This window comes from Ursus americanus, chromosome 19 (assembly GCF_024610735.1).
Source record: "Ursus americanus isolate L20-20 chromosome 19, mUrsAme1.1.p, whole genome shotgun sequence".
Lineage (NCBI taxonomy): Eukaryota > Metazoa > Chordata > Mammalia > Carnivora > Ursidae > Ursus > Ursus americanus.
This window is the reverse complement of record NC_142145.1, coordinates 7,521,833-7,549,613: the sequence shown is the minus strand read 5'-3', so window position 1 is coordinate 7,549,613 and position 27,781 is coordinate 7,521,833. Positions and strand designations below refer to the sequence as shown.

Below are 27,781 nucleotides of genomic sequence, written 5' to 3'. Positions count from 1 at the left end.
GGCTCTCATGGAAGAAGAGGGTAGCCGCTCAAACAGCCTCCCATAGGCTTTGACTCTGCACAGTATCAGCTCAGAGGATCCACTTCGTGATGGGGAGAGACATGTTTTACAAATGTGGAAGAGTCCAGCAATAGCTCCTTTTCCTATACATGACTATCAATCTGCCTCTCTCAGCCAATGTAGACAGCAAATATACGAGATGCTGGTTTGTTTTTTCTTGTATCCATGAAACGAACACTCAGAAAGTGTGAGGCACAAGAATTAGACTGTCCTGACAATCACCTGTGTGCTACAACCAGAATTTGAATTATTTACCCAGTGAGAAATAAAAATAGTTTTCCCGTGCTGTCAAATGTACAGTTTCCTGCAATTGTCATTTTTTAATCATATACTGACTATTGAGCTATCTCAGGACTATCTTTAATAACATATAGCATGAATAAATTGCACTGGGGAATTAAAAAGAAATCAAAATCTATATGGCAAAAAACCTGATAAGTAGAGGGTCACCTGGGGGGCTCCGTTGGTTGAGCATCTGCCTTCAGCTCAGGTCCTGATCCCAGGGTTCTGGGATGGAGTCCTATGTCTGGCTCTCTGCTCAGCAGGGAGTCTGCTTCTCCCTCTGCCCTTCCCCTCACCAACTCATGCTCTCTTTCTGTCTCTCTCACTCACTCTCCCAAAAAATGAATAAAGTCTTTGAAAACAAAATCATTTAAAAAAAAAACACAAAAAACTGATAAGTAGAATATAGATATGATTAGCATCTAAACATCATATAAATGAATGTTACACGAGCTGCTTAGCATGAGAAATGGCAAAAAAATCTTACGCGATTAACTGGCGTCAATTTGACATCAAATGCAGCAATTTTATTTTTAGCACTGTAAGAATAAACATGTAATTAGCTCTCAAAGAGGATGTATTATAAATAGTCCAGTCTGGCTATTTTAACGACCCAAATAATTCAAGGTCATTGGATTTTCTAAAAATTATGTATTCAGAGTTTTCACGATAAAAGTAATTATTGTCATTAAGGACATGTTCGAAATTACAAAAAAGGTGGAAAAAGAAAAATTACATTTTACTTTTACTTTAGAACTCCTATATACAGGTTTCTTTGCTTATTTGGGGCACATAGTCACAGTTTTATAATGCAGATGATTTGGTGTTCTTATTTTTTTCCTTAAATAAAAATCCTCTTCCAATGCTATTATACCCTACTTCCAACAATAACTTGTTATTATACATATCACACTTTCTAAATTGCATTTTAATAGTTGTAGAACGTTCCACTAATTGTTTATTATTTATAATAGCATCAAAAATACTTAGAAATCAATTTAACAAAATAAATGTAAGACTTGTACAATGAAAATTACAAAATGCAATTGAAAAGAATATTTTTTAATACCTAAATAAATGGGAAGACATCCTGCGTCATGCATTGGAAGATGCGGTATCATTAATAGGGCTGTCATCCCAAATTGATCTATAGATGCAATGCAATCCCTCACGAAGTTCCAACTGCCCTTTCCACAGGAATGGACAAGGTTGACCCTAAAGTTCACTGAAAAGAGAGGCTCAATTAAGATGCTTAATCAGATGGTTTATTAATTAATTCAAAACCCACAGTGAGACACTGTGGGGGCGGAGATAGAATAGTTCAACATAGCATAGAGTACAAGTGAGGTAAAAGATGATTCTCCCTGAATCTTAAATCTTGGGATTCCCTTCTCTTTCTCTTTCTCCTCCTCCTCCCCCCCTTCCTCCATCCCACTCCCCTCCACCTCCCTCATTCTGTCACAAGGACCAGAGTTGAGGTTGAGAGGTTAAGCCAGAAGTGCCTGGGATTCATAATAGGCACTGCCTCCTTTGGGACACAGGGGCGAGTCCCTCTAGTGTCAGCAGCAGCCTGCCAACTGGCCTGCTAAACAACCATGGTTTTGTCTGCATTTCTTAACCCAAGCACCGTAGGGCCAGGTGGGTCCCGAGTGAGTGGCCAACCTAGGGATGATTAGCTGTCAACCTAGAAGTGACAGGATCTGTACCTTATGACTTAGCTGTCTCCTATTTTTCTTTCCATAAACAAACCCTTTTGCCTGTTTCATCCTAGTTATCATATATGTAATATGTTGTGAATGTTCCTCACGTATTATCTATATTTAATATATCTTGTGAATTCTGCTCATGTTTTTCAAGCTACTTCTTTACTCATTTTCTATCTTTACCACATCTTATGCATGTTACCTATAACTCATTAGCTATTAGCTTATGTATTAGCTACACTTCACACTTAAGAGTTTCATCCATCCCATCTGTGATGGTTAATTTTATGTGTCAACTTAATTGGGATAAAGGATGCCCTGATAGCTGGTAAAACATTAGACCTGGATGTGTCTGCAAGGCTGGCTCTGGAAAAGGATAGCATTTGAATCAGTAGACTCAGTAAAAAAAGATCCATCCTCATCAATGAGGTGGCATCATCCAATTCCTTGAGGGCCAGAATGGAAATGGAATGGCATAGAAAAGGCAGAAGAAGAGTAGATTTGCTCTCTCTGCTTAGCTGGGACATCCATCTTCTCCTGCCTGCAGACATCAACATCTGTGTTCCTGATTCTTGGTCTTTCAGACTCTGACTGGGACTTCCACCCCCCCCTTCTCAGACCTTTGGGTTCAAACTGAATTGCATCAGTGACTTTCCCAGTTCTCCAACTTGCAGAGAGCAGTTCGTAGGACTCTTGGCCACCACGACTGTACGAGCAATCCCTATTGGCTCTCTTTCTGGAAAGCTCTGACTAATACCCCATTTATCTGTCTTGTCTTCTGTTATGGAATTAAATATTTCATAAATAATATAGCAAACTCACGTTATAAAGATTGAGAAAAATTACTGGATTTAGTCAATGTCTTGGGTACTTTCATATTCCTCTCTCTTCATAAAATATTATAAATTTTAGCCATTTGACCTTCCAAGCAAATGTGAACCTTTGTAAAGTACTAGCCCTAGTCATTGACTGATTGTTAGAGTTGCGTTGTTTTCATCCCTTGCCTCCTAATACAACTGTATCAGTCAAGAGACAGAAATGACAAGTTATTTTAACATAGACAATTTAACATAAAGGATCAACAACTAGATATAAAGAATTATTAACTATATTTTGAAGCTCTGAAAAGGTAAAACAGGGAACATTAAAGCACCATGTAGGTAACAAGACTCAGGGAAGCAGATGGTCCCTTCCTTTTTGGGGGACTTAAGAGAAGCTTGGAGAAAGGGTCCCACAGAATTGAATCCCAGACCTCTGAGAAGGGGGTGCCCCATGGCACTGGAACCCCAACTTTTGTGAGCCAGCTGATGGTGGTATCACTTAAGGTGGTACTTTTTTTTTTTTTTAAGTAAGCTCTATACCCAACATCTGGCTTGAACTCATGACCCTGAGATCAAGAGTCACATGCTGGACTGACTGAGTCAGCTATGCCACCCAAGGTGGTACTTTGATTTTAGTTCTTCAGGGGTTAGGAAACCTGCAAAGTGGATTCGCTTTCTGCCCCAAGAATCAGCTGCTGTAGCTGGGGTGAAGAAATATTGCTTAGGGGTTGCTCACAGCTTCCTGTCTAGGAAGTACCCAGGAAAGAAAAGCCCTCCTCCCTAGCCCTGCATCCTCCCTCTGGCCCTCCCCACGGGCAGAACCCACAGGGAACCAGTTGACAGAACAGATATGTGGTTTGCAAAAGCTGGGGGCATCACAATGCTGGATTTCGAGCTGTACTACAAAGCTGTGATCACAAAGACAGCATGGTACTGGCACAAAAACAGACACATAGGCCAATGGAACAGAATAGAGAACCCAGAAATGGACCCTCGGCTCTTTGGGCAACTAATCTTTGATAAAGCAGGAAAAAACATCCCGTGGGAAAAAGACAGTCTCTTCAATAAATGGTGCTGGGAAAATTGGTCAGGTACATGCAAAAGAATGAAACTTGACCACTATCTCACACCATACACAAAAGTAAACTCCAAATGGATGAAAGACCTCGATGTGAGACAGGAATCCATCAAAATCCTAGAGGAGAGCATAGGCAGCAACCTATACGACATCAGCCAAAGCAACCTTTTTCATGACACATCTCCAAAGGCAAGAGAAACAAAAGATAAAATGAACTTGTGGGACTTCATCAAGATAAAAAGCTTTTGCACAGCCAAGGAAACAGTCAGAAAAACTAAGAGGCAGCCCACGGAATGGGAGAAGATATGAAACTACAGATAAAAGGCTGGTATCCAAGATCTATAAAGAACTTCGCAAACTCAATGCACGAGAAACAAATAAATCATAAAATGGGCAGAAGATATGAACAGACACTTTTCCAATGATGACATACAAATGGCTAACAGACACATGAAAAAATGTTCAAAATCACTAGCCATCAGGGAAATTCAAATCAAAACCACACTAAGATACCACCTTACATAAGTTAGAATGGCAAAAATTGACAAGGCAAGAAACAGCAATTGCTGGAGAGGATGTGGAGAAAGGGGATCCCTCCTACATTGTTGGTGGGAATGCAAGTTGGTACAGCCACTCTGGAAAACAGTGTGGAGGTCCCTTAAAAAGTTAAAAATTGAGCTACCCTATGATCCAGCCATTGCACTACTGGGTATTTACCCCAAAGATACAGACGTAGTGAAGAGAAGGGCCATATGCACCCCAATGTTCATAGCAGCATTGTCCACAATAGCCAAATCGTGGAAGGAACCGAGATGCCCTTCAACAGATGAATGGATTAAGAAGTTGTGGTCCACATATACAATGGAATATTACTCAGCTATCAGAAAGAACGAGTTCTCAACATTTGCTGCAACATGGACGGCACTGGAGGAGATAATGCTAAGTGAAATAAGTCAAGCCGAGAAAGACAATTATCATATGATTTCTCTCATCTATGGAACATAAGAACTAGGATGATCGGTAGGGGAAGAAAGGGATAAAGAAAGGGGGGGTGATCAGAAGGGGGAATGAAGCATGAGAGACTATGGACTCTGAGAAACAAACTGAGGGCTTCAGAGGGGAGGGGGTGGGGGAATGGGATAGACTGGTGATGGGTAGTAAGGAGGGCACGTATTGCATGGTGCACTGGGTGTTATACGCAACTAATGAATCATCGAACTTTACATCAGAAACCAGGGATGTACTGTATGGTGACTAACATAATATAATAAAAAAACATTAAAAAAAATAAAAGAAATGTAAGTTACAAGGGGGGAGGGCCTGGGTGTCTCAATTGGTTAAGGGTCCGACTCATGATTTCAGCTCAGGTCATGAGCTCAGGGTCATGAGATCGAGCCCTGCATGGGGCTTCACGTTCAACAGGGAGTCTGCTTGAGATGCTCTCCCTCTGTCCATTCCCCCACCCTTTCCCCACCCCCTCTCTCTTAAATAAATCTTCTAAAAAATTTTTTAAAAATATATGTGGTTTGCAGACACCCAGTCCCCCATACAAAGCCTAGCAGAGAGGGTGTTTGGAGTAAAGGGCCAATGACTTGGTAACTGGCACAACAACCCTGTCCAATGTAGTTACATAATTTGTTATGTGTCGTTATGACTGAAAAACAGGTGGCAATTCCTCGCTGACCTCAGAGCTGTATATGAACTGGAGACACAAGGGCCAATTTTTATTTCTACGTTTGACAAACTGGTGTTCTATTCCAGCTGAAGCCTGAGAGTGGATCCCAGGAGAAGTAATGTACATTTCCTCTTTGAATGGGGAACCTATCCTGAATTATCAGTTAATGGTCAATACTTTATCCTCCTGGGGCGCCTAGGTGGCTCGGTTGTTACGCGTCTGCCTTCGGCTCAGGGCGTGATCCCAGCTTTCTGGGATGGAGCCCCACATCAGGCTCCTCCAATGGGAGCCTGCTTCTTCCTCTCCCACTCCCCTTACTTGTGTTCCCTCTCTCGCTGGCTGTCTCTCTCTCTGTGTCAAATAAATAAAATCTTTTAAAAAAATACTTTATCCTCCTGAATGTTTACTTTATAACCCGTGTTTCTTTCAGACTTTCAGAAAGGTCTATTCAGTGGTTCCTGCTAGGATATAATGAAAGATATTTCAAAGTGTTAAACCTCCAGTAACTGTCCCATTTTCTACAATTCTATGAAGGGTCATTCTCAATTGCCATGTGAATTTTATCTCCATCCCATTGGGTATAAATATGACCAAAAATTCTTTCTACTGAAATACTTAAATAATGATTCAAAATAAGCTCCATTCACCTAGAGGTATTATGCTACGTGAAGTAGATCGGAAAAAAGACAAATAACGTATGATTTCACTGATGTCTGGAATCTAAAATGCAAGACAAATGTACAAACAAAACAAAACAGAAGCAGACTCAAAGGTACAGAGAACAAACTGGTGGTTGCCGGACGGGAGAGGGTGGGCAATGGGTGAAATAGGTGAAAAGAATTAAGAGGTACCAACATCCACTTATAAAATAAATAAGTCACGGGGATGAAAAGTACAACATAGGGAATATAGTCAATATTGTGGTAACTTCATATGGTAACAGATGGTGTTATATAGGGGCACCTGGTGGCTCAGTCAGTTAAGACTCTGACTTTTGATTTCAGCTCAGGTCATGATCTCGGGGTTGTGAGATTGAGCCCTGCAGTGTGATAGGCTCCACATTCAGCATAGAGTCTGCTTGTCCCTCTCCCTCTGCTCCTCCCCATGGTTGCACATTCTCTTTCTCTAAAATAATAAGTAAAATCTAAAAAAAAATATATATATATATATATATATTTTTTTTTTTTTAGTCAGATGACCAAAATATATTTCTCAGATATATTTGATCTTCATTCATAGTTACTGAAAATGCCCCAGAGCATAAAGGTGAAATGGGTGTCTTCTTATTAATGAAGGCAACTTTTGGACCCTACCCAAGTGTGGAGGTTAGTTGCCAGGAGGACCAACCCTGAGATTAGAGGGTTGGAATTTACGGTCTCATCCCCTGACCTCCAGAATGGGGAGGGGGCTGGAGATTGAATCAGCCAATGGCTAAAAACAATCATGATTCTGCAATGAAGCCTTCATAAAGACCCAAGAGGACTGGCTGTGGAGAGGTCCCGGGGTGGTGAACATGTGGAGATATGGGGAGAGTGGCACACTTGGAGAGGGCAGGGGAGCTCTGCACCTGTTCCCCTTACCTTGCCCTGTGTATCTCTTCATCTGGCTGTTGATTTGTATTTTCTATGATATCCTTTAATAAACTGGTAAACATAAATGTTTCCCTGAGTTCTGTGAGCTGCTCTAGCAAATGACAAGAACCTAAGGAGAAGGTTTTTGGAACCTCGAATCTGAAGCTGGTTGGTCAGAAGCATAGGTAACAGCCTGAGGTTTGAGACTGGCATCTCAAGTGGGGGTGGTGGGGGGCAGTCTTGTAGGACTCAACCCTGAAACTGTGGTATCAGATGCCATGTCCAGGTAGATAGTATCAGAATTGAGTTGAATTCAGTTGAATTCTTGGACATACTGCTGGTATCCAAGAATTGTTGGGGGAACATCCCCACGAAGTTAGAATTGAGTCCAGGAACCCTAAAAGAGATGGTAACTAGATCTATTGTAGTGATCATTTTGTAGTGTATATAAATGTTGAGTCACTATGTTGTAACCAGAAGCGAATATAATATTGTAAGTCAACTATCCTTCAATTTAAGAAAATTGGAAGAATTTTTTAAAAAGCAAAAATTAGCTCCATTCAAGGTATAATAACATAATGGTTATGTGTACTTATTTCTGAAGAGCAAAACTCAGTTTAACTACCAAGGGAATTATACCAATATCATTAACCACAGATGTACATCTTGAATAGTTTTTGAATATCAGTAGAAATTCAAGACTATATTGAAGTTTTAATAATTAATCAGAAATATGCAATGTTAATGAATCCCAATATATTCTGTATGACTTGTTATACACAGCAGGGGCATAGAAAAGCACACATCACACTATGTAAATGAGACCACAGAACTGGGAAAAAACCCAGTACTCATTGAGGTAACATCTTCCTTCTTTTAATTTTAATCAGGTTTGCATCATTATTGAAAGCAAAGTAAAACTAAACATTAGAATTGGTCACAAAAAAAGTGTTAACTGCATACTCTACTTACTAGAAAATGTTTTCAAAGTAATATTACTAATGATGATATTCTTCAATTTTATATATCTGTTATCTAAAAAATAATTTTAGGGGTGCCTGGGTGGCACAGCGGTTAAGCGTCTGCCTTCGGCTCAGGGCGTGATCCTGGCGTTATGGGATCAAGCCCCACATCAGGCTCCTCCGCTATGAGCCTGCTTCTTCCTCTCCCACTCCCCCTGCTTGTGTTCCCTCTCTCGCTGGCTGTCTCTATCTCTGTCGAATAAATAAATAAAATCTTTAAAAAAATATTTTAAAAAATAAAATAAAAAAATAATTTTAAAACTCCTACTGTAGTAAAAGAATATTCAAGAATTGTTTACCATAGCAAAAGATAGTGTTTTTGTGAAGAATGTAGTTTTAACAATGACACAGGTAGGTTCATTTATCAAAATATTTTTGAAAGAATACATGTGCAAATTTTAACCAATTTTGTATTTATATTTCTCCATTCATTCAAAACACTCTTTTTCAAGAAATACAAAAACTAGTTATTGCCTCTGCCCCAGTGCAATTTGGATTCAGTAAGTGTAGAATTTTAGCTCTATCCATCATGTGCATTCATCTTTTTTCATGCAATCTTGGAACAGTTACTGGCCTGAGAAAGTACTGAGTTTGGGTTAAGATGTAATATTCATAAGTTTTGTCACCATGGTAACATCTGGTTTAGTCTCTGCCATCTCACCTTAACGAGAAAGTGCCTATGATATCTTATCTATTTAAATAACATGTTCAGCCACTGCTTATAGAATACACACCGGGTTATAGGAAGGGTTAAAGCACTTTTCCAGACAAGACAAGCCGAACGAGAATTTCTTAGTCAGGTTGTATCCTTGATCGAATTTACCAGATCACAGTCAACGGATAATCGACTTGATGATATAACTGAGCCACAGAAAGAAAGAAAATACTTTTCTTCTGTTTGTATCTATTTGTTTTAATTAGTTTTTGGTTATTGGGTTGCTGTAGGAAGTTTTAAGAACTTATTGCTAATTAAGTTTTAGTTTAAAGACATGAACGTACACAGTGATTGAGCCAACAGGTGGGAAAGGTTGATTTTGGATACCTTAAAGACTACTTCTTTTACAATCAGAAATTTCTTGCAATTTTTAGATGACTGATTAATATGCAGGTTGCTAAACCATAACAGCACCGCAAGTAGATGAAACACATTCAGTTCAGCAGTGAGGCACTAGGATACCGAGAAGCTTATGGAATATTATTAAATTCACAGAAAGACTCTCCATGTTGAAAATGCTTGTTTTTATTAATAAGTATGACTTAAAGTGACTCTATGTGCTAGGTGCACGATTTAATCCTTTAATTAATCTCCTCGATTTTATGAAGCAGTTGTTCACACATGAGGAGAATGGATTAAAAAGCTAATGACATTTGTCCAGGATCACACAATCAGTAAATGACAACAGTGTCATTCTTCTCATAGAAGCACCTAAGAGCTAGCTTTTCTTAGAACAATTATTTTCCCAGTTTCAAGGGGCCATTACACAAAGTTAAAGCCGTTAAAGTCTGGAAACTCCAGGAGCTAGAGAATCATCTCTTGGTTCAAAGCCTGCTGTAGTTCCTAATGCTGAGAACCTGAGAGACCAAAATAACTCACGGCTTTCTGTCTGGCATCTCCAGCAGCAGGGGCTCCATTCGCTTGTACCTGTAACGTCCTAACAGTATGCAATCCAGCCACATGCTAGAGATCTTTCCATAGATGTTCCCTCTGTGCTGCTCAAATTCCAAAGCTAACCCTCTTATGCCTGATTCCCTCTTTAGCTGTCAACTTAATCTCTGCTAAGGTTTCAGCTGATATTGTGAGGTGCTGGTTATTATTAGCTCATGAGCTCATTCGTGCATCCAGAAGCTCTAGAAACTAGATAAGTTTTGATGCACCTCCAATGTCAACCACTGTACCAGACACATAGTAGAATGTATTGAATGGATAAAGAAATGAACAACTAGGTGAATGAGTGAAAGTTTGTCCCAATGACAAGGGAAAAGTTATTATTTGGGATTCACTCTCACTTTAGCGTGGCGACCAAGGCTAGAGAGAGAAGCACCATCTCTACCACACTCTTGCTCTCCGTTTCTTCTGGTTGTTTGCTCATTTTTTTCTGTTGGAACTCTAAGACGGGGACACTCAACTAAATCAGCATATCTCTTCTAATCAGTGTGGGCTGGAAAATGCTGAACAACTGCTGGGGGCTGGAGGGAAGAGAGAAAAAGCATAACAAGGCTTGGTACAGACTGCTATAGACACCCAAGACAATTTAAGAACCTAAAATTGTAGAACTAAAAGATCTTTCTAACTTATCTAATCCACTGCTTTCTCTGTTTTACAAGGAATACCTGAAATCCAGCAAGAAGCAACTCCTTCAGTTTGCAGAGTCAGTGGACCAGAAACCAGATCGTGCACTCCTCACCCTTATGGGTTGTTCTGAAGCATTGGTCCACGGATGCTGCTCAGAGGAGTCACCTTTCCACAGCATATCAAAAAAACAAACACAAGGAAAACCGGTATGTTCACTTATTTTCACTTATTTAGCACCTCTCTCCCTCATTAATAACATAATATTGAGATGACTCGTTCTCTTCACTTTGGAGAATATTTTAATTCCATCCCATCAGGTAGCATGCTTATCATCATTCTTCTAATTAAAGTAAATACCAGGTGTGAGATGAAAATCAATTGCCAAGATGGAAAAAGAATCAAAATATGCCAGTATCTGGTAACACTATCTTTCCTTGACTTTAAGTAACCTAAGGATAAGCCCCCCGCCGTGATATTTTTTGAGACTCTAAGACAGTTTTTATGCCTTTACCAGAGAAAGGAAGGGTCAGAATCTACCTATCAAAGCAGGTAGGAGAGTTCCAAAAGTTCTCTTCTCTGGCAGATTTAGGAAAGAAAGCCAGGTATTCACTTTTGCTATTTCTGTCAACATTCCTTCTGGTCAGAAGTACATCCACTTATTCAAAAAGAAGAGACTGCTGAAGTCAAGAGATCTGAATTCAAGACCTAGCTCCGCCTTCTCTGGGCTGGGACCCTTGACATCTTGGGATCTCCATATCCATCGTAGAGTGGAAATGATATGACCATTCCTTATTTTTCAGTATTATGGAAATTAAAAGTGGCGATGCACGAGAAAAGATGTGGTAAATACACTGCTTTATTATTTACCAATATATCTTCCAGACAGGAAAAGCCATGTGTTTAAAATAGACCATTTAGGGGCGCCTGGGTGGTGCATCATTAAGCGTCTGCCTTCGGCTCAGGGCGTGATCCCAGCGTTCTGGGATCGAGCCCTGCATCAGGCTCCTTCGCTGGTAGCCTGCTTCTTCCTCTCCCACTCACCCTGCTTGTGTTCCCTCTCTCGCTGGCTGTCTCTCTCTGTGTCAAATAAATAAATAAAATCTTTTTAAAAAATAATAATAATAAATAAAATAAAATAAAATAAACCATCTTTTAGAGAATAAGTCAGGATTGCTTCGTTGACAATTGGCTTGTGAAATATACTACTTTCCAACTTTGAGAATTGATTACAGAGAAGAAAAAGCAAGATGCCATGTATCTGTCTGAAATGAAGATCGCCTTTAGGTCAGTTCATTCTCCATTTGCCAAATTCAGACAAATAGTAACTTCCTCGGATGTTTTAAAATTTCACAAAGATACTACAAAAATAGGTTTATGAGAAAGTGCAGTGTTTTTAACAATGTGGTTAATTTATTACTCTCTCCACAATTCTTAGCTTTTAGGTTTAAAAAAAGAGAAAAGAGTAAAGACAAAAAATACATATGGCTTGCAAACCTCTTTGTAAATATGTGTTGACTACGGCTCAGGCTCCTCTGTGTTCTCTCTTCCCTGGACTCGGTGTCACTTCGTTGAAAGAGCCAAGACCCCTGGATTTCCCCGTCACAGCCACTAAAATTCTGTGGCTGTTTGCAGATCCGGGTGTTTATTTTCCTGCAGAAAAAGACATCTTTCCCTTGGAAAGTGATCACCTTTCTCCCGAAGCAAGCTAAATTCGGTAACACGTGGTAAAAATAAAATAAGTTCATTATGTGGGACTGCAGGTGTATGGATGCTGTTTAGTAAGACCTTAATCACTGTAGATTTCAATGGCCTTTCCTTCTTTTTTCCACTCTGGGACCTACATGCCAAAGTGCCTAGCTGAGAAGTATCCCACATATATTTTAATGAATATCAATGTTGACTAGTCTCTGTTTAAAAAAAAAAAGATATTTTCTTTTCACCAAATGGAAGAATTACATAAACCATGATGACAAATGCTGTGGAAGATGCCTTCTGCCATCCATGTCCCTGCTACCTTTCCTTGGGTTGCACTCAGTCATCAAGGAGATAAGCCTTCTCAGTCCTGGGTTGGTGTGGGGATGGAGGCTGAACCTCCACTGGCCACTCTCTAGGGGTTGGTCGTGTTGGTGGATGCAACACCAGCCAAGGACCGGAGAGGAGGGATCTATGGGGAACTCATTGTAAAGTAGGATACCAGAAACAATGTGCTCTTCATTGTTCGTCCAGCCTCTGGATACTTTTTTGCAAACACGTGATGTTTGCAGCTGCTGCAGCCACTTTGTAACCATGGGGAATGGCAGGAGGAGGCCCAATGCTGCAAGGAAGGCAGAGCAGAAAGATGAAATCATTTCCCTCCACGATGTCTTAAGCCTCTGACTTAATGACCCAGGGGATCACCCTCCCTCCAGACTGCTTGCTATGGAACTTCCCCTTAACTTTTGAGCTGAGTGTTCCATTACTCTCAGACAACACTATCACTGCTGACACTTGATATAACCAATAAGCAATTCATTAATTTTTTTAAGGATTTATTTATATATTTGAGAGAGAGAGAGATCTCAGAAAGTGGGGAGGAGGAAGGACAGAAGGAGAGAGAGAATCTCAGGCAGACTCTCCTCTGAGCATAGAGCCTGGTGTGGGGCTCGATCTAATGACCCTGATATCAGCCACAAGATGATGACCTGAGCCAAAACCATGAGGTTGGCACTTAACAGACTGTGCCACCCAGGCATCCCAACAATTGATTACTTAATTGATTGATTTTTGGAGTTCAATACCAGAATGCTCAGAGCTTAACTTAATGAATCATTACCCTGTCCTGGTCCTAGCTCTAAGAGGACATCAAACTAATATTAAGAGGGGTGATTTTTGCCCCCTCAATCCAGTGTAGACAGACATAGACCAAGAGCTTTCACCAAGAAGATAAGAAGTAGAAATAGATTTTTCCTTCTCCAGTCTGCCAATCCCCTGCCTCCTCCAAACTCTTCAGTCCTTAATGGACAGCATGGGTATCTGGAGCGCTCTGACACCACCACTCCTCGAGAAGGAAAACAAGATGCTGCGTATGTCAGAACGCGGAGGGAAGGCCTCTTCCTGCTGCATGCTAGCTTCCGTTTTCCATGCTGCTGCTGCATTCCCATTCCTAGTGGTAAAGTTCATTTGTATATTGGGATCCACAGGCCCACGTCTGAACCTAAGGCAGCCTGCACTTACGGAAACACCTGTCAAGGAAATCTAGCATAGACCAATCACAATCCAGCCGCTTAGCTTTAGCTAGCTTACCTTCCCCTAGAAAACAGCACCCACCTGCCTCCCAAGGACATCCTGGCCTCCTAACATATCACGCCCTGTTTTTGTGTGGCCTCTTCTAATGCTCTATAATAAACTTGCTCTTGCCACAAATGGCTCCAGAATGGCATTCCACTGCTTGTAAGACATGCATTCCCCCAACCCATGCATTGTTTGACCTTGGATAAAGGACATCAAAGTCGCTGCTAAATTGTAGATTCGTCATTTGCCACTATTCATTTGTGCCGTGTTTCAGACTCAAATCCTGAGTGGACCTGTCATCCAGCTTACAAACTGATCACATTCACTGTATGTCTGGAACTGAATATTCGCCTCCTTTTTCTGGATTTGATGTCTGCTCAGACCTGATAACCAGACTGACCAGGGTAGGTAAAGGAATTTGAATATAATTTAAATGGGATGAAAAGCCACTGTCTGATTTTAAACAGGGATCCTGACCCAGAGTAGCCACTGATTCCCCACCTGACTGGTTTCAGTCACTTACCTGCCCAGTCCCTCTGGGCCTTGGAGTTTGTGACTCCTGGTATCAGAAGCAACAGGGCTGGGAAGTCAACCCCGAGTCAAATACTAGCTCCAAAGCACGCTAGCAGCGAGTCATGGGCAAAACCACTTAATGTTTTTCGACCACAATCCCATTTAAGTCAGGTGGCAATGGAAAGGAAGGAGGAGGAAACCAAATCACAGAACCCTCCATTCCTATTGCCCATAAAAAGTGAGTGGAAGAAATAGTTGAAAGAAAAATGTAAAACACATCTGCGATGATCAAAAGGAGCGTGATTTCATGACAAGAGGTAGCAGTTTAGTTAATAAGCAAATCCTGGTGACACGCCCGCCAGTTCATCAAGAGTCAGTAGAAGTCTCATGGATAGATCTCAAATACAGAGAAATATATTTTAGGGATATCTTTATCTTTCTTCTCTGCTGCTGTGTGTGTGGCGGGGGGGGGTGACTGTTGGGAGGATTTAATAAAATGGTAGAGGGGAAGGAGGAGCCTGGCTCCTTGCCTGAAGCAGAGGCTTAAGGGTGTAGTGCTGTCTCAGGAACCACCCGAATCCTAGGGTTGGCTCCCCAAGGACACAGCGTCCATCCTGCTTTCTCTCTCTGGGTTAAGGGAACCATTGGGTAGGGCAGTTAGCAAAGTCTGAAGTGAGATTAAAACTCTGTAGATTCAGTTTGTAAACCAATCCACTTGGCCATCTTAAAGAACTCCAACTTATTAGGAAACAAAATGGAATCAGGGATAAAAATCTCTTTGAACGGTGTGTGCGATAAATGAATGAAGCCATAGTACCATTCCTATTTGAACATCTAGAGCCATTTTCAACAACTGCTCTTTCATTAGAATAAGCAAGAAATTATTTTTTTATTCATTACAGCTTTGTTCATTAATGTCAGTAACAGAAGCATCACTACTCAGTGGTAAGATTTTATTACAAGGGAAGAGTGGCCGTGCATACTGCATACTTTCCAAAGGTGTGCCTTTGTTACTAAAAACTAGCGAGGGTGTGGTAGAGCCCACAGACCCTGTGAAGTTACAGGCTTATAAAAACAAAAGCATTAGACTACACTTCACTCACATACAATGGAAAACTCCAAATCCGTGCATTACTTAGTCTGATGTTCAGATTAGAGCCAGAAACAAACAAAATATAGTCTTATTGAGAATTTTGAAGTAATTCTTTTTTAAAAAGGCTTTTTTTTTTCTTCTGTTGAACAATGATATAATGCTTTACACAAATTTGTAGAGCATTGCAATGCAAGGCAAAACATTGGCTGGGCTTGAAGGAATATGGAATTCCAAATAATACAATTGCTGGATTTGTGTGAAGACCAGTAATTAACAGTGAATATCAACAAATGACATTGTTTGCTAACTTGGGCGCACAGGAAAACGTAATGCACTCTGGCTCGGAATTGTAAGAGGGGCTGCCCTATTTACCTTTCCCATATTCAGAAACAAAAGATCTACCCTTGATTTAACTGTGGTTACAAATACAATATTTGGTGCTTTATTTCTTTGTTTACACAAAGTATTTTTCTCAAAGTGTAATTACAGTGGTGCATAAGGCAAAGCCTACCTTATAGTATTCACCCCCTTTTACCCTAACAAAGAATTAAAAAAAAAAAAAAAAAAAAAAGACTATCACAGGAATGTCTGACAATGTTTTGGGAAAAAAGTGTGACATTTTTTGAGTAGCAGTGGAATGTTTTTTTAGTGGGTGGAAACAGTAACAGCAGACACTCAGAAACATAATACTTTATTTTTTTTTATTTAGTGGAAAACTACTTTTCAAATGTATTGCAGTTTATCTATAGAAAAAAATCAGTTTGTAGAAAAGTGGCATTATTTGCTAGGTTTCAGAATCATAAAATTCAGACAAAAACTAAAGGAATTTTATTTATATGGAGAATGTATTTAAAACTCTAATGTAAAAAAATAGTTTTTAAAAAAATAGTCATTGTGTTAAGGTGGTCAGGTAATTAGGGTTTTTCTTTTTTTTTTTTTAAAGACTGTGTTTATTTTTTTAATTTATTTTTTTATTATGTTCAGTTAGCCACTGTATAGTACATCATTAGTTTTCAATGTAGTGGTCAATGATTCATTAGTTAAGTATAACACCCAGTACTCATCACAGCACGTGCCCTCCTCAATACCCATCACCCTGTTACCTGCCCCCCACTCACCCCCTCCCCTCTGAAACCCTGAGATTGTTTTCCCCAGGGTCCATAGTCTCTCATGGTTCATCTCCCTCTCTGATTTTCTCCCCCTTTGGATTTCCCTCCCTTCCCCTGTGGTCCTCCCTGCTATTGCTTATGTTCTACGTATGAGTGAAACCATAGGATAATTTTGTTTTTACAAATATTCTGATATAGATAGAGAAATATAGATACCAAAAAAAACCCAATTTATATCAACGGTTTTCCGTATATATCTTTTCAATATGGGAACACATTTAAAACAGTATCAGTTACTCAGCTCAGAGCGGTAAGGCTTCATCATTGGTACTGCACTGTTGAGCATCGTAGATAGATTGCTGACATGACGATCAATACCTATCGAATGTCTACGGCACTTTATAAAACAGTACTCAGACATTTTTATGCCAAAAATGCATTCAATGAAAATAAAAACACCCACACGAATTCCTAGTTTACCATTTCCTTTTTGCAACACCCGCCTTACCATAATGTCACACAGGAAGACTGCTCCAGATTCTTTTTCATCAGGCCATGAAACCTTTGCTCTAATGGGTATCATAGCCAGGGGTCCAGTATTCTGATGAGAGTGGAACACAGAAATCAGATAATGGCGAGTGGTTCCAAGGCTAGCTGGACATGAAAACAACCTTGAGAGCTGTTTTTGAAAATCATTATAAAGCCAAGAAAAGAATAGAATTGTAAGGATTAAAAATAAGTCCCCATTTCTTTCCTTTTCCCCACAAACCATTTCCTAGAGATAAGCACTGTCAACAGTCCAATGTAAATCTTTCCAGATACCATGTGCGCCTATATAAGCACGCAGGAGGTACGTGAAAATAGAATGTATGCACACTCGGTTTTAGATAACTCTAATCTTATTATGCGTATCACTGTTCTCCAACTCTTTTTTTTTAAACATTTGTTTCCTCAGTTAATCTATGGCAGAAACTAGAGGTTTATTCAGTAAAGACACTGAGGGGTTCCAGACCACAGATTTCTGACACAGCCAAAGCATCTTAGGCAGAGTCTTGGTAGGAAACAGATGGCACAGGAAAGAGGAGGGTAAGTGAGAGTCTTTTGTTGGGTGAATACCCAGCAGTAGAATTGCTGGACAACATCGTATTTCTAATTTTAATATTTTTGAGGAAACTCCATATTTTTTCCATGTGGCTGTACCAGTTGACGTTGCCACCAGCAGTGCCTGAGGTTCCTTTTCTCCACATGCCCACCAACACTTGTTACTTCTTACCTTTTTGATACTAGCTGTTAAATACAACATGGTTTTACACAATGAAAAGTTAGAAAGCTATAACCGATGATCTCAACAGCAAAAGTAAAAATCAATAGTTTCCTATTACTACTAATACAGTTATTCAAGATAATATAGAGACACAGCTATTTCTATTTTATAGATGAAGAAATCTGGTAAAACTCAACTAATTTGAATAATATCTTTCACAGTTATCAAAAACATATTTAAAAACACACTCGTGGTAATACACAAAACCTTTGTTCATAGAGAATTGTGTAGTTGTTTTCACTTTGTATGTAATTGTATATATGTATATATTCAGGGTTGCCAGATTTAGCAAACAAGAATGCAGAGCACATGGTTAAATTTGAATTTCAGATAAACAAATGAATATTTTTAGTGTAAATGTGTCTGAAATATTGTATATGTTCTTACGTATTTATTATTTCATGTTTTCCTGAAATTCAAATGTAGTGGTGTCTCCTATATTTTATCTGGCAACCTGGTTGCAAGGCTGCTGGTAAAATCAGTTAACATCCAAGCAATGCCTACTTTTTACTTCAGTGCATTATGAAAATCACATCAGAGAACTGTAAAATAAAGATCATTTAAATCTTACTAAACATGAGCTTCTACTTTAACTGAGATCACCATTTGTATTAGATACCACTGTACACTGGTCAATTAAAATGCAAATTGAGGCTATTTTTCCTGATGAACATACTTCAGAGATGAATAAAACTCATGAATAACTGATTAATGGTGAAAAATGATATATGGGTTTTAATGGCACTGTTAGATAAGTTAATCAGTGAAATTGGAAACAGGAAAAGGAACAAATGGCTGTATAATTATAAGATGCTCTATGGATTAGACAACAGCAAGACATCTCCTTAAGGGAATTTGGTACACAGGACTATTTCGAGGAAGTAGTGGGGCACGCATAATCCCATTACATGCTTCCTTCTCTACCTAACCAGCAATTTTGTCCAGCTGGAATCTAGTTAAATAAATTTCAAAGTCTCCCTTGAGGAAAAAGAAAAGCCACAAAAAGGCAGAGGGGGAGTAGTTTCCGTTTTTGCTTTAGAAATTTGGAGAGAGAGTGTAGAGTAAGTGTGTGTGTCTATCAATCTAGCAATAACCAATGGGGAGAAGAGGTGGCAGGGGTGGGGGAGGGATGGAATAAACCTCTTTATTTTCTCCTGTACTTCTCCCACAATGGGCCCCTAAAGACAAAGGATTGATGCCATCTATGGCCTAAGGATGGCTTCAAGCATGAAACGAAGAAACTCTAAAATATGGATAGCTATCACTTATAACTGAGATGTCAGAGTTTCAGGAGGTATAGATTTTAGGGAGAAAGGGAGAAGTCATTTGGTACTTAAAAAATTGCAGATATATCTTGACTATTAACAATGTGCACAAGAATCATCCCAAGATGTTTCCATGCATCCATTTGTGAAATGCACCTGTTCTTGTGGCTCTTCGATGTTGTCTCCTAATCACCTCCCCCTTCACTCCAACATCCTGGCCTCAGATGTGGCCCGCATGGGGCAGCCTTTAGTGGGGGCCTGTCCTTGTGAGCCCAGGCACACTTCCCACACCTTCCTTCTGATTCACCACCAACACTATTGAGAACCTACAGCTGGCCCTCATTCCTGGTTTTTCACTCTTCTCTGTATGAATTCATTTTGCTCTGGCCTGTAGCTCTATGAGACTCAAGTGAATTATATGAAAGTTTTGTTCTGAGTAAAAATTAGAGTGTAACAATCTGTCTCCTAATTTTGACATGTTGGTCATCAATTTCCAAGTTGGGGAGATAATCTTACATTTAAAAGTCATGGGTTTATGGGGTGCCTGAGTGGCTCAGTCGGTTAAGTCAGTTAGGCTTCCTGGTTTCAGTTCAGGTCATGATCTCATGGTCATGCGATAGAGCCCTGCATTGGGCTCTGAGCTCAGTGTGGAGTCCGCTTGAGATTCTCTCTCTCCCTCTTCCTCTGCCCCTCCTCCCACTCGTGCTCGCTCACTTGCTTTCTCTCTCTCAAATAAATTAATAAATAAAATCTTTTTAAAAAAATAAAATAAAGGTAAATAAAATCCATTTTCTTCCCATCAACAGAGAAAAAAGATTAACAATTTGAAGACAAGGCAAAATATAGAAAAAGCAGAACTCTCTGAGTGGTGATGAACTGTGATGAAATCATGGGTGACTGCACTATGATTATGGTTTATCACACTTGGTTCTGAAACTCCAGCGAGAGTAAAATCAGACTTATGTAATAGCCGCCGCACAACTGATATGTTCCCCTAATGACATTTGTCTTTTTTTGCTAGCACAAGAAGAATCTGTCTTATTAAAATTGTCTTATTGCAATTGTCTTACTTAAGATCAGCTTCTATGACAGTAGTTTCTCTAACATAGTCTCATTGGAAGGGAAGTGACCAGGAGCAGAACAGTACAGGCAGGACTGATTCATTGAATCAGAAGAACAAGAGCAGGCACACTTTCCAAGTCTTCTCTGAGAGCTCAGATTTTGTATTTGTTTTGCTTAAAAAAATCATTTCTAAAACCATTTGCTCATTTTTTTCACACCAACGCTGTGTTCCTCAGAGTATCTGTCTCGCCTTTATGCGTTGTTTTATCATTGCCCATTGCCCACAAATAAATCATTTCTTCACTCCATTGCCTTCCAATACAATTTCCTGAAGCTCATTATTCAGTGAAGGGAGCGATATTTTTTAATATCAGGCGCTTTAATAGTGAGTGAAGTAATTAGTCTTTCTTTTCCCCTAGTAAACAAAATTGGGTGTATCTAACATACAAAATTTACATGGAACTTTCAAATGGGAGTAGACTATAAAAACTGTATTTAGGGGCGCCTGGGTGGCACAGCGGTTAAGCGTCTGCCTTCGGCTCAGGGTGTGACCCCGGCGTTGTGGGATCGAGCCCCACATCAGGCTCCTCCGCTAGGAGCCTGCTTCTTCCTCTCCCACTCCCCCTGCTTATGTTCCCTCTCTCGCTGGCTATCTCTCTCTCTGTCAAATAAATAAATAAAATCTTTAAAAAAAAACAACTGTATTTAACCTGAAATACCGAGTTCAATAACAGCTCCTTTCCAGCCCTCTCATTTGCTTCCCATGTTATTTTATTAGTTTTTCAACTGTTGTTAATATTTTAAAACATAATTGGAAAGAACAGTATGATAAGCATCACACTGCACACATTATGACATTTTAGTTCAATTTCAGCATGCATCTCCAAAAAAGGATATGCTCCTGTACAATCATGATACCATTATCATACGTAGAAAACTTAACAATAATTACTTAATACCCAGTCTACTTTCAAGTTTCCCCAATTTTCTGCAAGTGTTTTTTATAGCTGATTTTGTGTTTTCAGATAAAATGTAGTATTTGTGCTACTTGAAAATGATGTGCTGATCTCGAATGTGAATATGTAAACATAGATTCCATTTTATTTAAGTGGAAAGACTGGTGAGATTCCATTTACATATTTCTGGCTATTTTATAGGTGATGGGTGTACTTCGTATCGCATCCCACCAAGAAGTACATAATGTGAGATCATTCTAAGGCATTTCACATAAGGCAGAGACATTTCATGTAGGGCAGAGACAGCCCAATCATTCCACTGTGGGTCGTTTTAAACTTTATGATTAGAAAGTACAGTGAGTCATTTATAACTTAGGAAATGTTCTCCTAAAAATCATCAGCTATGCAAAATCACAAAATAAAAACCACAGGGTTTATGGGGAACTGGGGTCAGAGGCACAAATCACAAAACCCGCATCAGTGATGCACTAAAAAAAAAGAAAACCAATGAAAATGGCAGCAAATCCATTTTACAGATGCTAAGTGGCTCACAAATACATAAATACTATATAAATATGGCATTTTCTCCCCAAAAATCTGCAGTTTGCATGTGGGTGTCAGGAGGATGGGTCTGGTAAACGAAACCGTGCGTAAGCAAGCGTTATGCTCAATTTGCGTTATGCTCAAACTGTTCCCTAATACTTCAATCACATTGCACTAAACTGTGGCTTCAGAACAAGCATTATAACTGAAGGCAGCCTGTGGGTCGATGTTTTGACACCATATGACTATCCTGGTTCTCACCAATCTTTCTCTTGCTGGTTGCAGCATCCAGTGGTCATTCCTGCCTGAGTCAATGAGTTCAATGGCTGTTGCAAAGCAGTGATTTTCAAATTCCATCAATCCTTCTACATATATAAGCTCACAGTCCATGCAAAGAGCTTTTCCACTTCTACACAGAGGGTGATCTGTGTTACCTCTTTGCACTACACACGAGTCTAATCCTTCTTTTCCTGTCTATCCTTCGAAGGTTTTAAAACCATGATTTTAGATTTCTTCAGTCTTCCTGTCTCCCAGTTAAACATCCCCATGTCTTTATTTCTCATATCACATGCTTTGAAATTCCTTTACCATTCTAGTCACTATCTTTCGAATAAGCTCCAATTTGCACCCAGAAAATATAATTTTCCAAGTGGGGTCTTATGGAGTGGATTGAGACAATTGCCTTCTTCACTCCGGACATGATGGTGCTAGTGATGCAGCTGAAGGTCAGCAGAGCTTTGCTAAGGTCACATCTTACTGTCGGTACGTATTTTCACTAAAATTGCTGAGCTAAATTTTGTCCAACCACACTTTTCCGATTTTCTTTTTTAAATGAGGATCAAGAACTTACTGTGTTCAATGCCATTTTAGTAAATTCAACCCAACTGTCCAAATTTTCTATTCAGTTTTAGATACCAGCTATAAATTTAAGGGGCTCTATATTTTTATCCAAGTCATTAACAAATTTGATCAGCAAAGGGCTGAGGACAAAGCTTGCCCTTGATTATGATCATTTGACGTTTCTTGATTATAATCGTTCATCCAGAGTTCAATCTATCAAACTGTCCTTGCCTCGAGCTAGCATTTCTCCGTCGAATCTTCAAAGATATCACATGAGGACCTTGTCAAATGCTTTGCTGAAGTCCAAATACTCTGGGTCTGCAGTGTGGCCCTTAATGACCCCTTTAGTCACACTTTTTAAGAAAGAAATAAGGTTAGTGTGACATCACTTGTCATTAGTGAAACCATGCCATAGCCTCATGATGCTGGTTTCCTTTCCAAGGGATTCATAAACTACTGAATATCAAGCAACTCATTCATCAAAGTAACAAAAGAAGATGTTTTTAAAAAGTAAACATGGAATACATTTAGGGAGAATTATCTTGAAATTCAGATAAAATATGAAGTTGTAATGCTTGCTTATTTAAAATTCTTAAATTCTATCATGCTTTCTGACCATGAATTAATTTTGTAGAAGCACGAAAATATAATACATGGCAATAAGTGTGATTAATTTGAAAAGAAAGCCTTTCATGTTTAGTGCATATTTAAGGCATAATACAGTGCATATTTTTGATGCACTGTAATACGTTTAATTTTTATGTATTTTTAACAAGTCATTATTTTCAAGAGTTTGCAATATTCTAAAGGAAATAAGAATGTTGAAGTTAGTCCTATTCTTGAAACCTGCTTAATTTAACATCATTAGCTTGTAACACGGGCTGTGCAGCCTCATTAAATAACATTCCCACATTAACAGCTTTATGCGATGTTTGATAGGTCTATAAATCCATCCAGAGAGAGAAGGAATCAGTTAACAGGGTCCAACCAAAGGGATCAATCAGTAATTTCGTGGCAGACAATCCTGAAAACAGATTGATGTGTGTTAAAAGTTCAGCATTGCTGTTGTATTCTGGAGTGAAAATTCATGCAGTAGAATTGACATAATGTTACTTCATAAAATTAAACACAAGTGAGAATGAGAAGAAGTCCAATGACTATTTTTGTATAGACTTAGAACACTAAAGACGTGTTTCTGGCAAAAATTTTCCTAGACCTAGAACAACATCATCATCATCTTTGAATTCAAGTAGGAAAATCACGTAGTGCAACACCCAAAATTTCTCTTGTGAGTTAGCACTGCCGAAAACCAACAGAGTGAGGTATAAAGTTGAAATTGTAGAGACATATAAACATACTCGAACTGATGCACTTAAATGTGTGTTCTGTTTATTTTAAGATATTAAGACAGTTAAAGAGCTGATATGCATGCTGCAGTTATCAGAATTGAAAGTGAATATATAAATAACTTTAACTTTATATTAAAGTTGGACTCTAATGCTAGGCATCTAATCCAAAAAAACTAATATGTTTAATGTTATCACAGTATGTGAAAGGCTCATTTCAGTGTTAAAAAATAGAAAATACTGGGGAGCCTGGGTGGCTCAGTTGGTTAAGCATCCGACTGTTGATTTTGCCTCAGGTCATGATCTCAAGGTCAGGAGATCAAGCCCTGGGACAGGCTTTGGGCTGGGCACTGAGTCTGCTTAAGACTCTCTCTCCCTCTCCCTCTGTCCCCATCACCCCCCACTCTCTCTAAAATAAATAAATCTTTTTTAAAAATGGAAAATATTGAAGTTCATTTCAAATGGAATAGAAAAATAATCCTATTTTTAAAAGGATAATTTAATTACTTTGTTTTCCTGAAAAGATAATTAGCGCTTTGCCTTTAATTAATTTGAATTTCACTAGGAATTCCAGATCTAAATATTTCTTGGTAATTTTCATCTTCTATTGAAATACTGGTTTTTTTCCTCCCTGAAATATCCAGTAATTGTCACATTAGGCAAGGAATAAAATTCGTAAGACAAATGATTCCTTCCTTTCTTTCCACATTGTAAACAGAAATGGTTGTCTGCTTTTTTCGGTGATTTTTAAAAATCTTGGTAATCACTATGATTATTAGTGTTAGTGTTTATTATGCTAGCCCATATTTTAGGGAACTGTGACGATGTCTCATGCAAATGAAATCAATTTGTTAGTAGTAAATTATACAAAATACATCTTACTATGGAAGGTTCGATGTTAAGTTCCGACGGCTTTCTTATGAATTTATTTATTTCTCTCCCTTTCTCTCACCCCATCTAAACAAATTCTATTAATCACAAATTTAGCCCTGGCTCAGGAAATTACTGACTATGCTTTTCATCTGTTTGTAGCGAGCTCTCCAGGACTATAAAATTAGTGGGATAGAACACTGTCCTGGTTCTGTGCCCATTACTTTTAAAATAAACATCTTTGAACTAAAATGAGCATTGTGCAATTGATGTATATGATTTAGAAAATGATTTTTAAAATTAGAAGAAAGTCTTGGCTTAGTTTCTGTAATGGTCTGACATTACCCAAGTCCATTATCCTCTTCAGATTGATGAGTTCCATTGTGGATGACATTTAATTAAATAAGATAATGCATATCTTATTAATATGAATGTTCTTATTTATCTCTTAAGAGGGAGTTCGCATAGTAAAGAAAGTCACATTTTAATGGTTACGTTAAATAATATTTTTCAGGTTGGGGGATACAAAAAGCTTTTGAAGTATAACTGGTTTCTAAATATTTATTGTATTAGAGGCAGTTCATTTCACAAACTGATGTATTAAGATTTGATGTTTTTTTCTCTTCTATTCCTTTTTGACATAAATGAAATGTCTTGTGGTTCTTAGATATGTTGGTCATGCTTATCATACTTATCTTTTCAAAAATAATTTTTTCTTTTCTAATATAAAAATACTCAAGTACTATCCACAATATCAGATGGTCCATAAATGCAAAGGCATTCATGGAAAAGAAAATTCTGACATAATTTGTTCTGAATGTTATTACCTAATGCATTGTCACATTTTCTATCCGAGATGGAGATCAGACAATGAAGATACTCTATGCATTAGAGTTGCAACTTTGAAGAATAAATTCCAAATAAGAAAAAAAAATAGGAATGAGGCCATGTCTAAAATGTAAAAAAAAAAAAAGAAAAAAAAAAGGATAGTTCCTATCCTTTGTTTCATACACATACAAAGGACATGCATAATAACGAGTTTCAAATATGTGAAAAAGTCTCTGTAAGGAGAAATGGAAAGTTGTGTTTGCAATGAATGTCACAATCAGAAATGAGCTCATGCGGAGGGATTTTCATTGGCCCAATTAAAGGTCTTTACCTTCCACTGATAAAACACTGGAATAACAGCAGGTTGCTTACTGAAAGTAGTTTAAGAGAAGACTAGATAACATCTATTTTCTGACCAATTTAGACATTCATAAACTAAAGAGAGAGAGAGAGAAAGAATGGCATTAATATGGATAAGCAAAATGCACAGGTCATTTAAAATTTATAAGTTAATGATTTTTTAAATATTTTCACAAAACCTAACAACTACCATAAAATAGCTTGAGAAATAACAAAAATAGCTAATTTGAATTTTGTTTCAATTTCCAAATCTTAGCCTCTCTGAGGATGCTAATGGCCTTGAAGCAGGCACCCAGATTGACATTAATTAGTTAATTATGTTCTCAAAGAGAACACCATTGCACAGTGTTATTTCTAAGATATTTTAGAAGGTAATGAGGCTCTGAAATTATAGTTGAAATGGCATTAATAAAGAAGAAAGTAACAGAAAGTATTTTAACATGTAGGGGAGATAAAAGGGAAGCTAAATAGGGCAGATAAAAGAATAGTGGTATAAATATGTGGGGGTTTTACTAGAGATGCAGAACCACTATATATATTCTTTATTATAGAAATATGGGTATATTATAAGGATTGACCTTACGCAATCATGGGACCTGATTAGGTGGTCTCTGTAAGATTTTTCTATCTGCTGTTTGGTCTTCAGTCTGCAGGGCCATCGGCAGGAAGGGAAGACCAGACCGTGAAAAGTGTCAGGGAAGCTGGAACTCAAGAGCAGGAGCTGGAACCCACAAAGACGGACTGGAACCTGGTAAGTGCCTATCGCTCTGTGCTGGTGATGCCATGCCGTGTCCTTCAGGAGAAGCTGGCACTTTTTACCTTTGAGCTAAACGCACCCCTGGCCCAGGCATCAGAGAAGCGAAAGGAGGGTGTGCAATACTGCTCATACCAACAAGACGAGCCAGCAGGTAAATGGAACAAAATGTGTGAGCTGCCCCAGCACCTGTGCCTCTCCGCTGATCTCCTGAGCATCAGAATGATATAACTGCAACTTCACTTCCCTTTTTCAAATGTCTCTGTAGCTCCCCCCACCCCCCTCCCTGACTAGAAATATACAGGGACCAGAATTCTGAGAAATGTTGTCCAGCCTAGCCAAGTGAGCATATTGCCAGGCCACCAGAGGATGCTTAGGGATTATCCAGAAAATGAAATGACAGCCTGGTTCTAAAACGTATGCTCCAATAAAACTTCTCCGAGCTACAAACCTGAATTGCATCCATGTGCATGCTGTGCAAAAAAGAGGTGCTACATCGGAATGCTGGCAGAAACAGAAGGCAGACCCAAAAGGTTTAACCAAAAAAAGCTTAAGAAAGAGACCGTACACGGAGCGGAGAGCAGAGCTAAGGACCCACAAGGGATGATGATACCCAGGACCCAGCAGCCGCACAGAGCCATTACCGCCCAAAGCTGGCCAGAGAGGCAAGAGGAGGGAACAGCCCGGGTGTGTGTGGGGGGGGGGGGGGGGGGGACTAGAAGCATGTCCCAAAACCCAGAGCCAAGGACGGCAGTCTCTGTCTAAACTGCAGCACCGCCAGGAGGGAGCAGAGAACAAGCACCCTGGCTTCTCTCCGATCCGGGTCTCCACTTGCAGGTGGGTTCCCGACATTGCTGCACCTGCCAGGACACCAGTGGGCAAGGAAGCCAGAGCGATGCCATCACGGAGGGCAGCTTCTTAGTGCACAGCACAGAACACAGAAGGCTGGAGGATGGATTTCCGGGAAAACGGAGTCAGCCGCACAAGCCACCATTCTGAACAGAAATGACCCTCTTCGGAAGCAGTATGTTTTTAAATGACTTTTGCAGACCCTAACAAAGAAGTTACCAGTCAATAATAGCATCGTGTAAACATTACTAAGGGTGACACATTTCAGGGAAATATTAAATTACTCAAAAGGTA

At 39.2% G+C, this 27,781-nt stretch overlaps 1 protein-coding gene across 5 annotated transcripts in view; it reads left to right on the top strand.

Annotated features, from left to right (window-relative positions):
* Window positions 1–27,781, top strand: part of LOC148108449 (uncharacterized) — a 42,992-nt gene extending 15,211 nt beyond the window's left edge. For 2 of the 5 annotated variants that reach the window (XM_087869734.1, XM_087869733.1), the window contains 3 exons: window positions 10,538–10,711; window positions 26,531–26,635; window positions 27,476–27,781. In XM_087869734.1, the coding sequence (XP_087725860.1) occupies window positions 10,622–10,711; window positions 26,531–26,635; window positions 27,476–27,637 (357 nt within the window). In that variant the 5' untranslated portion in view covers window positions 10,538–10,621 and the 3' untranslated portion in view covers window positions 27,638–27,781. Of the gene's footprint in view, window positions 1–10,537; window positions 10,712–14,049; window positions 14,180–26,530; window positions 27,323–27,475 lie in introns of those variants that run through there. The other 3 variants (XM_087869731.1, XM_087869732.1, XM_087869735.1) reach the window with 2 other exon arrangements.